Genomic DNA, 17,500 nt, shown 5'->3' on the forward strand with positions numbered 1-17,500 from the left:
CGGTATTGAGCTTTTTTTCATGCGGTATTTCGGTAATTTAAATTTTTACGTGCAGTGTCGCGGAATCATCTAGCCCGGCGGTATGCGGTTTTTCATTATTTTGACTGACGGTATTTGGTAAAAGAAGGTCCTTCACGGTATTGCATTACCGTTCATTTGCCCTCTCCTGTCTCGTAGACCTCATACAGGTCAATACACCATGCAAAACAAAACACAGTAACGTTCAGTAAGCTATAAAGGTCAAGAAGTAAGCTATAAATCTATAAAGTACACAAAGGTCGATTAAGGTTTTTGCCATAGTGGTGAATGATTACGCAACTTCTGACAGTTAATCTGCAATGTGATTGTTTTTGCATATAACGACAATGAGCCGTTTCCGGTGAGTTACCTGACCCGACTTTTCGATCTGTAAACGGGTAATTTGAGGTCTTCTCACGTTTTCTGGTCTTTCCTCGGAATGGGTGAGGCTGCTCCAGCTGACGAGGTCATTATTGACTGTGTGACTTTTTGTTATGAAGAAGACAAGGGGGGCAAACAGTATCGGATGAAGAGTAAGTTTCGATGCACTGTTGCAAAAGGCGAAAAACGCCTTGTGGAGTTGCGAGAGAGGATTTCATTGGTAATTAAGTTTGTTACATATGAGATGGTAAATAGCCAACGAGGCATGTAGCGCCGAGTTGGCTATAACTAGTCTCTTATTCAACAAGCGTGAATGGAATAATTATTTTATTAAATTCCTTAACTCCAAAAGTTTGGAAGTTCAAAATACGAGCAAAAAAAGCGAGAAAATCCGAGCGAAATCGAAAAAACTTGATGAAGATACGATGTTGTGTAATACCTTGGGGTCAGACACTAGAGAGACGCAATTGACAGACGCAGGCTCATCACAAAAACATTCCTTGCCTTTTCGCGTACTTCTAAATGTCGGTATTGATCCAAACTTTCCACAAAAAGAATTTTTTTTTGCTTTATTCAGAGAGAATTTTTCTTTCCAGTGAAAAAAGTTTTAGCTTAGCAAACACTTTGCGCAATCAATTGCCATTTAAGGTCAAACAAAGGTATATGAGCTGATAACCGCTCACCGGTGGCTCAGTTGGTTGAGCATGGGGCTGCCATACGGGAGGTCGTGAGTTCGACTCTGGCCGGACCAACACTCGGGGTCTTTAAATAATTGAGGAGGAAGTGCTGCCTTTGTAATTACATACCGCAAAAGTCTTCTCGAATAAGGACTATAAACCGTAGGCCCTGTCTCAAGACATAAATATCTTCCATGTTCATCAGTTCCCTGTGGGACTATTCGAGAAGAGTAGGGGATGAAGTTCCGGGTGTTGTGGCTGTCCTCTGTGAGTATATGGGTGGGTATAGCAAGTCCACATCAGCTGAATAGCTGCCAAAAACTTCAACCTGCTCAAACAAATAAATAACAAACTATAACTGAGATTGAGTGAACCAATCAGAGCACGAGAAATCCACTAACCAAGGTTGAAAATTTAATAACACTCATTATTAAATTCTCAACCTCGGATAATGCATTTCTCGTGCTCTGATTGGTTCACTCAGTCTCGGTCATCATCTCATATACCATAGTTTCACCTTATATGGTAAATGATTGCGCTTTGCTTTGCTAAACTAAACATATTGTTTTGTGTGTACACAAGTTACTGACATCCATATACTTTATTGAAGTGTCAGTGGATTTAGCTACAAAAGCTGATTGGGGACACTAGAGAAGATATCATTGACGTCACCTATTGTTATTTAATGTGGCAACCATAGCCTCATTGGCTTTTGAAACAAAGGGTCTTTTGTTCCTGTGGTTGGCACATTTGAATAACAAAAGCAATGTTTGTGAACAGATATCTACCCTGTAACTTTACAAATGAAAAAATAAAAACAAGAAAGAGGAAAGAAATTAATGACCTCCACAGACAAGGCAAGTTGTTATCAATCACCTTTTAGTTGTCGTTAGCAAAAAGTAATATTGATGACTAAACATTACGTGACTGTGTGGATCAAGTCTTCCGCTACAATATAATACATCCTTTTCAAAAGGAAAACTACTTAAGTTGTCGGAGATAAACATGGTCCCAAACAACTCCTGTCTGTGAGAAAGCTATCGATTACTTAAGTCTATTCATTTCTTGTCACTTTTTTACCAGGCTCCCACAAGATGTACGGGTTATCAACAACTAAACGTTTTGTATGTGGAAATGCATTTCCTAACACCAACATATTTCACTGCAACAGTTGTAAAGCTGAGAACCAGGAAATCAACAAACCTCAAAAAATTTTATCTGGCTTTTTAAATATTTCACTAAGTTTCTCAGGAACCAAAGAGTATTTTTTTGTAATTGCCTTTTCGCTTGGCTTGGTAGTCCAACCTTTTCTAATAACTCTTCATATGCTCTTGCTTGAACACTTTCCAATTTAATAATGTGAATCTGATGCTTTACTAAATAACGGCATGTCATGACAATAATAGTAATTTTATTATGTAAGGTTCCAAGGTAATATGGCTGATATAAACAAAAAGCAATTTGGATATGTTGGGAATCATCTTTCAGAGTCAATTAACCTGTCCCCTCCACCATTGACCTCTGGGAATGAGACTTGACAGATTTTACTTTGTCTAATGCCAGACGATTTTACTCTTCAACTGGGGGCATCCTGCAAATTATATTAAGGGCGGTGCCTACAATTGGTATTGCGCATACGTTCTGCGCATCTCGAGATACTCGGATTTCCTATCGGCAGTGCTTATTAATACAGGGATATTTTTGTGTGGTTCAAAACTATGTGGAAAAAGCAGGACTTAGCAAGTGCTCTTGGTATCCAAAAAGAAAAGTGGGGGTAACCATGCATTTTTCAGAGATAATTAAGCTTCAGTTTGGAAAAGAACGCCATACATAGACCTTATTCATAAATGGCAGTCAATTTATAATTCTTTTGCCGAAGTACAAATTAGCCTACCAAGCCTCGATACCATACAGTGAATTGAAAAGATTTCTTGCTCTAAAATGAGGCTTGGTAGGCTAATTTGCATGTGGACAAAAGAATTGTAAATGTGACCGCCATTTATGAATAAGGTCTATTGCTTTGTATTTTAGAGCTTTTTGCAAATATTGTTGATTAATTATGTTCGAAAAATGCTTGGTTACCTGCTATTTTCTTTTTGGATTTCAATAACACTTGTTAAGATCTCCTTTTCCCGCATATTCAGTAAACCGCGCAAAATACCTTTGAATTAGTAGGCACCGTCCTTAAAAGTGATCTTTTTTTCATTTCAGCTGTTAGCTTCTTATAGTGCTGTATCGTTTTTATACCCAGGTCATGTCCATTTGACAGATTTCAACATAGCTACAATCTTGGAGGAGGGTAAACTAGCAACTTCCATGTCTGGAACAAAGCCTTACATGGGTAAATATTTTGTTTCAAACCAGTAAAATTTGATGTTTTTTGGGCAAATGAAAGTGTCTTTTAGGGAGGTGGAATGGTCCAGTGGTTAGGGCATTGGGTTTGCGTGCCGTTGCCCATGGGTTCAAATCCTGTTCTCTAGCTACCATGCTCTTCCTTGCTTTGAAAAATAGGCAGCTGGTTTCCTCCTGCCGGTGAGGTTCTTAATCACTAATTTTTCTTTCAGATTATTAAAGTGGAGTACAGAACTATCTAGCTAGCTCGGTAGTTAAGTGCACTTAAGTAATGTTTAAAAAATGAGCAGCAGTGTTTTATCAGGGTTTAAAAGCTATTTTAAATACAGTATTATAATTATCATTACCAGTGGTTTCAATGAGTACCAACAGACAACTAAAAGCTTTGGCTACTTCACTCACAGAAGTCGCCGGTTTCTTCCCTAAATTTAATTCTAAATGGGCATCAATTTTTTGGTAGATTTTTGTTACATATAAATTATCCATTTTTAGGATCATTTCATATGGTCAATCAGTATAAAGGAAGTTGAAATATTATTTTACTGTGCAGAATTTTATTCTCTTGCGGTAATAAAACATGGTTAATTTTAATAGCTGCTGTGAAAGTGACAATTGTAAGAATTGGGTTTTTTGATGCCTGTACAAAGGTATGGTCATTTATGCTGCAGTCACAGGAAACTAAGAATCAATATTGGGAGACAACAGTATGAAGCAGGTGCAAGATGGAATAAAGGTTTCTTCAAATGTTCCAGTGCTACCTTTGGACAATTTTTTATCAGTTAAATTAAAGTTCATCATTAAAGTAACTTGTCTCCAAAAAAATAAAAAAAGAATCTTGAAATGTGCACAAGTTATTGCAGAAAAAAAGATTTATTGATAAGAGTAAGGTTACAGTTAATAATAAAACAGTGACAGTTAGTGTACTGCCAAGGTGTCCTAATCCTGTGATGGTGTGTCACATCTAGGGTCTAATTCTTTTTGTTCCAAATGTCTGCATCTCAAGTAATTGAGACTTTTTTGTTGCCACCTTTTTTGAAAATTCTCTGTGCAATCAAGTCATTTTGTCTACACGTAGCTGCTATGAATAAACAAAAAGTCCTCGGAAAAAAGAACAAAGTTGGCAGATTTTGGACCTTTGCCTTGTCGTTTACTTTGTTCCAGAGTTCTTGCTACTCCTTGAAGTCCTTGAAAAGCCCTGGAATTCGAATTTGGACTTCAAGGCGCTTGAAAAGTCCTTGAAAAAAAGGACTTTCTGGAAAACTGCTTGAAAACTGCTTGAATTTTTGCTTGGGTGAAAATTGTTGAGATTGCATCATGCTAAGTTAAAGAGACATTCAAAAATTGAACCCAAACTTGACTATTAGGGAAACATTAGAACCAAAAATTAAAATGTCTGTGTGTGCACTTAACTTGCAGGATGTGGAAAGGAGTATCAAGGTAGTCTTTTTCAGCAAAGAAAACACTGAAACACTATGTATGGCATAGAAATCTTCTTATAAAGATGCCTTGAAAACTCAATTTCTGGTTCTTGAAAACTGCTTGAATACTCCTGGAAATTATTTTATAGGCAAAATCCAGCATGAACCCTGGTGTGCGGTACTTTAGTTGAGATTGCAGACAAAGAAGTAACTCTTATTCTCTGATTACTAGGGAACAAAAGGGTGTCTGCACAGCAAGTTCTTTTTAATTTTTTGAATGTTTTCTTTTGGCGGCCTCTGATGCATTATGTTTTGAGACTTGACACCCCCGAAGGTTTGAAGTACATGTAACCTTTTGGGAAAGTGAAATTGAATTATGATTGTGAATTTTTGAAACGTTTATCGTAAATCTTTTCTTCATGCGCCACACGATTGCTAGTTATTTGGCAGCATATGATTTTGGCCACTGATCTTCTGCTGTTTCTAATAGATATGTACAAACACATGACTGTATAGTTACCTTTAAAAATATGTTTTTCTGATGCTCCCACATCATTATTTAAGCTTCTGTGAACCCACCTTACTTTTTTTTTTAATAATAGAAATTCAAACACTTCACACAGAAAATTTAAATTAAGTGCAGTTAATACCAAAAAACTGAAAAAGAAATCACTGCACGATCAAAGTGAGTGAAGTTGGGAAATATCTAGTCGATTTGTTCATGTGCATGTTAGTGAAGTGAGACCTTTGCAATTCCTGGATTTAGTTGAATTTGGGGGTGCAGATGAACAGAGACAAGGTATGCAAAGTGCATAATCAATTCAGTTCTTCTAATAGTACTCATTCAAAATTAGTATTTTGGGGTATTAGTACATTTTAGGGTGATGTGATCCATTTGGGTATAGTCCATGGACTGGGAGGGGGGGTCAGTGTTTAGTCCACCAAGTTCAAAGCTAGAGCTAAGTGGATCAGAGGAAAGTCGAAACAGACGTTGATTGAATGAGGCTGGGAACGAACTGGCGACATCCAGCTCAGAAGCCCGTGCACTAACCACACGTTTGCAAATCATGACTGATTGTAAAAATAAGATTTTATGCTTGAATTAAAACTGAACACCTTCTCTCTCTCTTTCATTGCCAGCCCCTGAAGTTTTTGCTTCAGCCTCTGATGAAGTCAAAGGATATTCATTTGGTGTTGATTGGTGGAGTCTGGGTGTTTGTATGTATGAAATACTCAGATCAAAGGCAAGTTGTTTTTGAAACTTTGGTGAGAAAGGAGGGTTAAATTAAGCCACCATCTTGTCTTCCTTCAGAGTCCCAAACTTGGAGTTTAGTTAATCAGGAAACAGCTTGGCCTTCCCTGCTAGCATAGGTCTCTTTTCTTGTTGTGTTCGCTGGCCTGACAAGTAAGGGAAAAGAGATGATCCCTGCCATGGTCGAAACTCTCTGCGTTGAGCAAGCACAGAAGTTACTTAGTGACCAAATCCTCATGTGTTACTTCGTGTTGCGTGGGCTCACATACAAGTCATATAACAACTGTGGAATTACTGTTTACAAAGGAATGGGTGGGATAGAGTGGGCTCAAGTCCCAGTCGACAAATTACATATCATGGGCCATGCGGTTTGAAGATTGTCGTCCAAGGTCATGGATGGTGGTTGATGAGTGAGTTTCGACCTTTGAAAGAGGTCTCTTTTCCCGTACTCTTCAGCCCGGTGACCGCATAAGAAAAGAGACCTCTGTTAGCAGAGAAATCTTGAGCCAAGTAGTTTGGGCATTGGTATCAGTTTTTAAGAGCTGTCACTAGAGAAGTATCAACCTTTCTAAGTAAGAAGATTAGCAATTTTAAGTTTACTTACTACTTAATTTTAATTTAAGGGTACACAGATGAGTGCACTTGCTAGAGAGAGCATAGTCACACACACCATGGTAAATTTTCCCGCGGTGCCTCACCCTTGGGTTTTAGTATACCGTGTTACCCAGCAGTTACACATTACGAAGATTACCAAAGTGAAAAGAAAAAGAAAAAAAAAAAGACTGAAATCTCACGCAATTCATTGGTGGGAAATTTTATCACAACATCACCAGCATCGTAATTGGCTCTTGTACCTTGGGCATCAAAATACCCCTCCAACTTACCACATTAAATGTCATGGGCACTTCGTCTGACCTTTTTGACGTATCCATGGAAATTTACCATGGGAAATTTACCTTGGGAAATGTTAGGCACCAAACTAAAATTTAATGCAGTTTCCTGTGATAAAAGGGTCATTTACCATCATGATGGTAAAAGTGCCCCGTGTAACCGCACTTTGTGTGTCTTAAATTACAAGGAACTCAGAAACTCCCCTCTTAGGCGGGTTAAAGTTGAAATTTGTCGCTGGGTGCTACTGTTTCATTGGAACATGACTTCGAGACACCGGTGTGATGCTCTAATCAACTGCAAGGATCATAATATATATCTTCACTTGATTTCACATCCATAGTTCAATATATGATTCTTTTCATATATCATTTCATTCACTGTTTATAGTTATAATAAAACGAAAGTTCTTAGCTAACTATTTGCGATATATCAAGGAAATATCCATGAGAAATTCAGAATCTCAAGAGCCAAGTTCAAAACTCGCATGCAAATTTGAAATTATACTTAGTTCAGATTTCGAAACTACTGGTCACACATGACTTACACCATAGCTTGCCCGTAAGCCAACTGACTCAATTAACTACACATTATTTTTTAGAGACCATATGAAATTCTTGCTAGTTCAAACCTGTCAGATGTGCGGCAAATTTTCGCATCTCAGTCAGTGCACTACCCCACAACTTGGTCACGAGATATGATACGTGTACTCCACAGAGTAAGTAGAGGGTGAACAATGTTAAAGTGCCCCTGTGATAAAAAAACATCTCTTCTTTTTCTTTATTCTGATTTTAAAAGACTAGTGTGTTTGCACAACACCTGACTGGCAAAATTTTGAGCTTTGATTTTTATCCAAAGGCCGTATACTTTGAGTACAAGTTTTTGATTTCACAGTCTTCCATTGCTAGCGTTCAAAACTGACCTACTGGACCTCAGAGGGTTTGATCCAGGGAAAAGTGACGTCAAATGCTCATTAGCTTTAGCTTAAAATTATTTTCAGCGTGTGAATGCAGCTTGTTATACACTGTGCATGTATATGCACAATGCAAGTTTAAATGTCTGGCCCCGGTTGTTCGAAGAGTGGATAACTTTATCCACTGGATAGCACTATCCTGTGGATAAATCACTATCCAGGCTGTTGCCATAGTGATTTACTTAGCCTTGCATGAGCTTGTGGTGAGACAACATGGCGGAAAATGTTGCACCTTCCACGGCCAAGCGCGCGAGAAAGCCAAACTTCACCCCTGGCGAGTGCACCGTTATATTTGAAGAGGAAGAGGAAAATATAAAAGTAAATTTACGTCAACCCTGACGAACAAAAACAAGACCAGAGTGTGGGACAAAATAACAAACAAAGTAAATGCCCTGGGCATCTGTAAGAGAGGCGTAATAAAGGTCAAAGTAAAGTGGTGTGCCATGGTGGATTTTATCCATTGGATAGCAATTTATCCGCTGGATAAGACTTATCCGCTCTTTGAACAACCGGGGCCTGAACTTTAAATAGTGCAAAAATCTTGTCTTGCACATTAATTCTGCGGCATACATACGCATTGCATTCTTAAACTAGTGAGTCTTTGACGTCATTTTTTTCTTCGATCCAGCTCTCTCAAGATCTTAAAGTTAGTAATGGCGGACCGTTAAAGAGGAAAATGCCATGTTTTTGAAATAAAGGCTTAAAACTTTGGTCGCTTTAGTAGTGTTTAGTTAACACAAAAATGTTTTGAGTAAACTTCCTTACATGTGTCTACCAACCTAGAAAAACCTGCAATCAGTCCATCAATCATGCAATCTGGCACCATAAATCCCATGGATACTTCAGTGGCCAGTTCCCTTTGATTATTAACTAACCTTTCTTCAAAGCCTTAATAGCTTATGAAATTATTTTATTTATTGGGAAGTAGGAAGTTGTTGCATTAATTTTGTCATGACTCCATTTCATCTCAGTCTCAACACGGCTTTGTCATATAATGTATTTTATAATGTCTAATTATGCTAAATTTTTTGCTCACAGCTTCTCCAGCGGGATCCTAAGAAAAGACTTAACAGCTTGGAACTTTTAAAGCAAGAAAGTTTAATGGCAGATGTTGACTGGGAGGCTGTAGAGTCTGTTAATGTCCAGCCTGGATTTATTCCTCCAGTAAGTCATTAGGGTGGGTTTTTTGGTACTACTCAAGCAAAATAATCACAACAATCGGGAAAAATAAAAGTATAGAGAATTTTACATTTTACAGTTGTGTGCATAGATATCTAATCTATCTGTTCCAGAATGAGTTTTTGAAGGTGTCTGTATGGCAATACGGCTTGAACAGTTCATAACGAGGACTGTTTCTTGATCGTCTATTGCTCAGGGACATGTAATCAACAGTGTTTGTAACCAAGTTTCCTTTGATGAATTTAAATAGCTGAACCAGACCTAAGAATTTTCCACAGTGGATGAGAGTTGGCAGCTTGAGTCTTTGAGTCTATGAGTCTATCTTCATAAGGAGTACTATCTTTCCCAACAGTCCATCTTGTAGCGTTGTGTTGGAGACGTTCCAGTTTAATATTGAGTTATTCAGTACATAGTTTTCAATAGTTTTACAAATCCTTAAAACACATAGACTTATTTAGATGCTGACCATTTTTAGAGTAAGACTTGAAAAGTGCTTATTATGATAAACAATCGGACGTAATTGTTACATTTTGAAAAGAAAAAAGTTATTGTTTCCTCAGAAAGATCACTTGAACTGTGACCCTACCTATGAACTAGAAGAGATGATCATAGAGGCAAAACCACTTCACAAGAAGAAAAAGAGACTCAAGAAGCTATCAAGTAGAACTGTAAGTCAATATTATGTTATATTATTCATTATGATTATCCATGGTTATTATCATATAAGTTCATCTTTCTTAGGTGTCTCTTATGGCATAACCAAGTCACTTTATTTCTGAAATTGGTTATTTCCTCATTGTCAAATAACAGCTTATTTTCACACATAAAACTACAGGTGTAGGTTTGCTTAAGGTAATTCCCTTGAAAATGACGTACTATCCAGATTTTTGTCAAACATGCAACCATTGATATTCATGCACAGGACGTTGAAAAAAGATGGGGCGTTTGTGCTTGTTTTCGTTCTTCATGCCCTTTATTCTAAATGTTTTTACCTAATTACGTGAGAAGCGTTCGAAACTTGATCAACCAGAAAAATTGTTCTTCTATAGCAAAAGCAACTGAATATTACTCAAAACTTGAGCCCACTTGTTTGTCTGGGCTAAAATCTTTCAGTAAAGTGATTTCAAATTGCAAAGAAATTGTAAGAAAATTGGATGGCTCCAAATTCAGTTTCAAGTCATTTTGTATTAAATACTATAACTTCTACTATCCAACTTTTTTGCTCCTTAAAATACCTTTTTTCGTGTACCTATTACGAGTACTGTAGTTATTTGGTTATAAGGGGCACTCGGTTATAAGACGCACCCCGAACTTAGCAATTTAATCAAGCTAAGTTCTCAAACTGAAAATTACGCGAAAATACTCGGTTATAAGACGCACCAAAAAATTGAGAGTTACCAAAAGGATGTGATGAATTTGAGAACAATTATCCTTACACAATTGGCTTGCGAACTCTTTTTGTTAACGTACACAAAGTGAAAAAGTCACACATTTAATGATATACGTAAAAACAAAAGCTAAAAGTTGACACCTGAAATGATAAACGTACAGCGCATTCACTTTTATTTGAACCTTCTGACTTAATAAATAGTCAGAGTTCAAGCGAAAGCGAACGGCGAAAAACTCCCACCAAAAGTCATATTCAAAGGTGTTCAACAGCTGAATATCAACACGCCACCAAGGATGCAAATTTCAGTGCACAAGAAAGGCTGAATGAACGAAGAAGGTATGTTTTATCTCCACACTGTTTGTTCAGAGAAAATTGAAACTTTTCATGCGAGCGACAAACACGATTCGTGGAATTCAAAACAAGGTTCGAACGATTGTATTGTTGTCATGGTTATCACGTTACTGAGCACACGCTTTTAAGCGTGTATGCAAATTTCCGTTTGTTTGCTTTTCTCTTGAAGTCGTTTAGTGTTCTAAAGGTCTCTAAAAGCACTATTCTTTCTTTTAATTGACAACTAGTGTCCTTTTCTTGTGTTGTTTGAACTGCAAATTCTTCTCAAATTGTGATCTTAAGATTTTGTTGCGTGAAAATACTTGGCTGTAAGACGCACCCCAATTTTAGCACTAACTTGCCACCCAAAGACAGATTTTTCTTGAAAAAACCGTGCGCCTTATTACCAAATAACTACGGTACATAACACCATTAAAAAGGGGGGGTTCACCGTGCTCGATAGTTTACAAAAACAGTATGTGTTCATCTTGTAGCTAATCAATTTTCACTCAGTTCCTACTTTCCATCCCACCTACAGGGGTTTCCTTAAAATGTGAAATTGGCAGCTGCAGCTTTTAGTAGAGTAGCCAGCTGTTGCCATGGTCAAAATGATTTTTAATATTAGGTTTCAATGAATGTGTCATGAGTACTTCAGTTTAGAGGGTGAAGTAGCTGACACTTTTCGTTGGCTGCCGGTAGTTATTGAAACCCCTGCACCTGCAAAATTAACTGATTACAGTGTACTGATGTCGTGAATCAAGATGAAAGAAAGTCACCTATGACAAGTTTTCTGACAGACTTTCTAAAGTGATAAAAAATCATTGATGGGTTTGTCAAGCTGTGACCAGGTTGTACAAATATGCGAGCCATGCAAGTCAACATGCTGGCCAACATGCAAGCCACACAGTTATTCAGAACTAACCGTTTTGAATTGGGTGTATAGAACAGTAATTTTGTTTATTAGCACTGTTTGAAATGGGTGCTAAGACTTAAAAGCGAGACTCACATGACTCACATGGCTGGCTGGCTGGCTCACAGTTTGCCAGCTGTCACAATAAACAGCAGTAAATTTCTGCCTTGAGCTATGGCATAATTAGTCGCAAGAAAACAGAATCAATTAATAAGTGAATAAAGAGACTTACAAAAAACCAAAAGAACCAAAAAAAAAATGTTCTCTATTTTGTCATTAAATTACAAACTTCTTGGCCCTCATGTTTTCGCCTAAACTTGCAGAGGTTTGTACAGTACCTGTTGTTTGGTTTTTGGGTCTTTTTGTCATGATTTTCATTGACAAGTTTGTGGGTATATATTTTCTTCTGGGTAAATGAGGATAATAGTCGAACCCATTGACTCCTGGGAGAGAGACAAAACAGATTTTATTTTGTCTAATGCCAGACGATTTTACTCATCAACTGAGGCGTCCCAGAGGGTCCGAGGAGTCAATGGGTTAATGTTGTGTTCAGCCTTACCTGAACGGACATCACTAAACAACGAAACAGCGAAACGAAGCACCAAAACACCATGTATGAACCCACCATACATTGAATACTAACCGACAAAGGGTGGATTTGAGATTAAGCATCGTTTTAGGCCTAACAAGTTATTGCTCTTAATCTCAGTCTTAATCTGAACCCTAATCTTAATCTCAATGAATTAGGAGCAATAACGTTTTAGGCCTAATTAGTATAGGTAATCACATGAGGCCGAGTACTATTAAGGATTAATTGCACGAGTGTTTTGGAAATTTTCCAAAATTGCCCGAGTCGCGAAGCGAAGAGGGCAATTTGGAAAATTTCCAAAACACAAGTGCAATTAATCCTTAATAGTACGAGGACTCATGCGATTACTTGTTTATCAATAAAGGGCAAAATTACTCTTGATTACCAAAAATGCCCTTGATTAAGAAAAAATGCCCTCTGTCTCAGCCAATCAGCGCTCAGTAATTTTGCCCTTCATTGATAAGGCCTAAAACAATATTTAATCTCAAAATCCAACCTTTGTCGGTTAGTATTCAGTGTATGGTGGGGTCATACATGGTGTTGTAGTGCTTTGTTTCGCTGTTTCGTGGTTTAGTAATGCCCTACGTGAACTACTTATTTTTGTACTCACTGTTGTAGGAAATTGAGGAACAAATGGATCCAGTTCAAGTATGCTTGGAAGAAATAAAGAGAGATTTCCAAATATATAACAGGGAAAAGTAAGTTCATGATAAATTCTGTTGGCAGAGTACTAAATGACAATAAACCATTTCAGCTTGGAATTTGCTTGCAACTTGCTTTTGTACAGTCATGTAGAGGAAAAATGAACAACAAAGCCGTCTTTGTTCTTCATGGACCACGCAATAATAATTTTTTATTTCTGTCAAATTATTTAGGTTTGTATGTAGTGATCAATCATACTTTCACTGAGTGTCATGTGTTAAAGTCTGGAAGTTATTAAAGTTGCCAGTTAAGGTTTTCTAGAGCTGCATTTGAAAGTGCTGTTATTTCTGTTGTTAGGTTGCCCTCACAAAGAAGACTAACAGCACCTGACTGCAGTTCAAGCCTTAATGAGAAAACAGAGCAAGCAATTCCAGAAATGGTGTTAACCGATGTAACATAACCAGGATTCTTTTGAGTTTAATAGTCTTGAAATTATATGTAAATGTGTGGATTCAATCATTTCCTTGTAAAATATAGATCTAGAGATGAAAGTACTTCAATGAACCAATAATTCACGAATACAAATTTTAATATAGCAGTCAATGCAGACTCTGAAGGACAAATTCCTATCCACAGGTTTATTTCTTACTGCTGTCAATCACTGTAGTATTTGTAATGTAATGTTCACATTCAGTGTTTTAATTGCCTGATTTGATTCACTGGTCCTCTTAACTGTTGCAGCAAATTGTGGTCAATGGTAGCGAAAAAGGAAACTGCTGATTGGAATTAGTGAAATTTAGTTAGTGTTAGTGAAAGGTGCAAAATATATGTGTATGTTACAGTACAATCAAAGGTCAAAGAACCCAACCCCCACTAAGTTACATTAATAATTTATAGAGCCAAGTGACACCAGGCAAAAGGAGTCAACAGGTTAGAAGAGTTTAACCTTCCTAAGGTACACATGCCCACAATGAATGGAGAACCTTGTAAAACATGCAAGCAAAAAGTAAGATTCTTGATCATCAAGTTTGCATTCTTTCACAAACTCAAGAATTATAGACCCATTATATTTTGACCTTTCATGCGCATTAAAATTTTAGTTAACTGCAGTACTAGGACTTAATTGCTTTGGATCACAGACAATGTCCTACACATGTGCAAATAATGAATAATAATGAGAAAAGAAATTTATTTAATAACAAAAGTAATCATTTTATTACAGTGATGCATTTTATTTGTGCATACAGTAGGCCAGAGTGGCCTTTTGCCAGACCAGACGTTTCATTAAATGTTCAATAAAATTATAACTACCAGTGATTTTTATTTATTGATTCATACCGCCAGAAATATTATTGCTTCAAATTCATTCCTTAGAGTTTTAGTCATTGATGAACTGATTAAGTACTACATAAGCTTAAAATAATAATTATTAGATGTTCTTCTGTAAAAAAGGCAACTTCCTGCTTGCAAAAATTGAGGAGTGAAAGTCAATAAAGTGCAATCATTTCATTAGGTTTATCAATTTGAATCAAGGCATCCATGCAGCTCTCAACTATACAATGATATTATTATTATTATTATTATTGAACAGTAGTAATAACTAGATGCTCCCTGAGCCTAAACTGGGTTGCCTGTGGTACATGTTACACAAAACCAGAGGACACTGAGTTGGGTGCCGGTGGTATCGAAGGTTTTCCCAGGAGTCGCCTACAAGCACAGAGTCTTGAATGCGGCATATTTCTGGCTGAGTCAATCCGAAAATAACAAAGAAAAAAGCCTAGGAATCCAATAGGTACTCCTGGTACATGTAGCTCCTACAATGGAAGAAGCTGGCCAAGCTTGAATGCGGCATATTTCCCATCATCCCCAGAGCTGCTCAGTCCGGAAACGAAACACTACTTACCGGTAGTTTTTTTTGTTTCGTCAGAAACGAAACGTATCTATTTTGACTTGAGGATAAACTATTTACACAGTGAGGTGTAGTGGCCAATCAAACTAGAGTTTGTAATAGCTGTTATTACAGTTGAGCCCACGTCTCAGCGGTGTTAGTTTCAGAAGGCACGAAAACGAGGCTATCGGGTTAAGACAATATCTTATCGCAGGGCTGTAAAATCTTGATTCTTGACTGTCTTTTTCGCTTTTTTCCGAGTAATTCGAAACAGGAACTAAGGAGTTTATGAACGTGAATTCCTCAAATCATGTGGCTTGTTGTTCTTGTGTATTCTTACTTCTTCTTATGTGCTCCGACACTTGAGGTTAATAATATTGTTTTAGTTTACGCCACACAAGTTGAACAAAAAGTGACGAAAAAAACTGCATTATTTTTGTAAAAGTTTGATGTGGTCGGAAGTTTCAAATCTCGCGCACCGACCACTCTGAGGTGAATAGTACTTGGGAAACAGGGAAAAGCGCCTTGGGGACCAAGGTTGGCATATTCTGTGGTCTGCTGGTGGGCCATTAGCGTTCTCGCCCGGGTTGCTCGAAGTATGGTTAGCGCTAACCAGCGTTAAATACCATGGAAACCTATTGGTTTTGATACCTCTGAACTAACCGTTAGCGCTAAACGGGTTTCGAGCAACCGGCCCGTAGTGTTTTCGGGTGTTGTGTTGTTAGGGACTTTGAGATCGGAGTATGAGGAGGACAACGAGTACGAGCTTTCCGTTCTGAGCATCCTCGTGCTCCGCACGGAAATCTCAGTCGTCCCTGTTATTCTGGGTGTGATTAACAAGTTGTTCCCAGCGGTTTTCTGATGTGCTCTTATATGCATGCACCTTCAAATGTCCATGTAGTTTTACTCTGCTCAGCATTTATTTAATTCAAAAATTTATAGCACGCAAATATCTATAAGTGAATATAATCAAATGCGGGGTGTTTCTGTATAGCTTTCACTCTCTCCTCTCCCCTAAGTAGTGTTACGTGTTATTTACATAGAAGGTTCATTACTTCAGTGGGAGGGGTGCCAGGGTTGGCGGGTGGAAGGACAGACTCTTGGGTTTTGTACCTACTTGCGTTTCGAGTTGGCAGTCCCACGTTCCTGGGTACCCAACTCCCATGTGTGTCATATTAGTTTTTTTACATTCTGGATAGTGACGTTTACCCTGGATAATGTTATTTGGCTTTTGAACTACTGGGGCTAGGCCCACAAGGAACGGCATTAAGGACGGTAGCCACTAATTCAAAGGTATTTTTGCCCCGGTTTATGATTACCGTATGTACTCGAATAAGCGCCGCGGCGCTTATTTAATTTTTCGCGCCACAAGTGCGGCGCCTATTCGAGGGCGGCGCTTATTTAAACATGAGTAGCTTAAATTGGGTCAAGAATGTGGGTCCCCGCTGTTTAGGTAAAAAAAAATTACCAAAATCTCAGTGGGAGTTGTAACAAGACTCACACTAAAAAGGCAGAGCGAGAGACAAAGGGGGAGAGAGGTGTTAATCTCGACACATTTGTTGGGCCGACTTCGTCATAAAGTTTTAATGACGACAAATAACTCAAATTACTTTAAATTAATTTTGAGTGATGTGTCAAAATAGTCCAGAGGCACAGTAAATCAATCTGAAATATTTTCTAAAACATGGTTTACAACGGCCAGCATCATGCAATTTCTCAACAGCAACGGTAAATTGGTTCTATTCTGATTTTAAAGCAATCCATTTTTAAGTTTTATACTTATGGAACTCGATAACTGAGGAATAAAACTCAACAGCTATTACAGCTTTGAACATCTGCTTCCCTAATTCTCCGGTTAAACATGAAACGTTAGTGATGTATTTAGACTAATTGGTGTAGTTGTTAATTTAAACACAGGCAAATTATTTCTTAACTTTCAGGCTACCGAGATATAACTTGTTTTGCGTGGCATACACTTTTCTCAACAGCAACGGTGAATTGGTTCTTTTCTGATTTTAAAGCAATCCATTCAGTTTAAGTTTTATACTTATGGAACTCGATAACTGAGGAATAAAACTCAACAGCTATTACAGCTTCGAACATCTGCTTCCCTAATTCACCGGTTAAACATGAAACGCGTTAGTGATTTATTGGTGTATTTGTTAATTTAAACACAGGCAAATTATTTCTTAACTTTCAGGCTGCTGAGATGTAACTTGCTTTGCCTGGCATACACTTTTCTCAACAGCAACGGTGAATTGGTTCTTTTCTGATTTTAAACCAAAACAATTTTAAGTTTTATACTTATGGAACTCGATAACTGAGGAATAAAACTCAACATCTATTACACCTTCGAACATCTGCTTCTCTAATTCTCCGGTTAAACATGAAACCTTAGTGATGTACTGGTATATTTGTTAATTTAAACACAGGCAAATTATTTTGTCAGTTAACCGTGACCTTCAGCCCCGTGGGGTTCCCCATTGACAAGTAAAATCGTCTGGCGTTAGACAGAGTAAAATCTATGAGTGGCACTATTGGGAGTTAAAGGGTTAATAGGGACATAGTTTTTGAGTGAATCCAGCTGTTGTTAAACCTTTCAGCCCCGTGGGG

At 37.7% G+C, this 17,500-nt stretch overlaps 1 protein-coding gene across 1 annotated transcript in view; it reads left to right on the top strand.

Moving 5' to 3' along the window:
• Nucleotides 1-14,508, top strand: part of LOC138043597 (serine/threonine-protein kinase 32B-like) — a 15,792-nt gene extending 1,284 nt beyond the window's left edge. Inside the window, exons 5-11 of the mRNA XM_068889947.1 lie at nucleotides 3,328-3,417; nucleotides 5,987-6,090; nucleotides 7,588-7,704; nucleotides 8,998-9,123; nucleotides 9,699-9,806; nucleotides 12,976-13,055; nucleotides 13,357-14,508. Of these exons, the coding sequence (XP_068746048.1) occupies nucleotides 3,328-3,417; nucleotides 5,987-6,090; nucleotides 7,588-7,704; nucleotides 8,998-9,123; nucleotides 9,699-9,806; nucleotides 12,976-13,055; nucleotides 13,357-13,459 (728 nt within the window). The 3' untranslated portion in view covers nucleotides 13,460-14,508. The remainder of the gene's footprint in view (nucleotides 1-3,327; nucleotides 3,418-5,986; nucleotides 6,091-7,587; nucleotides 7,705-8,997; nucleotides 9,124-9,698; nucleotides 9,807-12,975; nucleotides 13,056-13,356) is intronic.
• The last annotated feature ends 2,992 nt before the right edge of the window (nucleotides 14,509-17,500 follow it).

Source organism: Montipora capricornis, chromosome 3 (assembly GCF_036669925.1).
Source record: "Montipora capricornis isolate CH-2021 chromosome 3, ASM3666992v2, whole genome shotgun sequence".
Lineage (NCBI taxonomy): Eukaryota > Metazoa > Cnidaria > Anthozoa > Scleractinia > Acroporidae > Montipora > Montipora capricornis.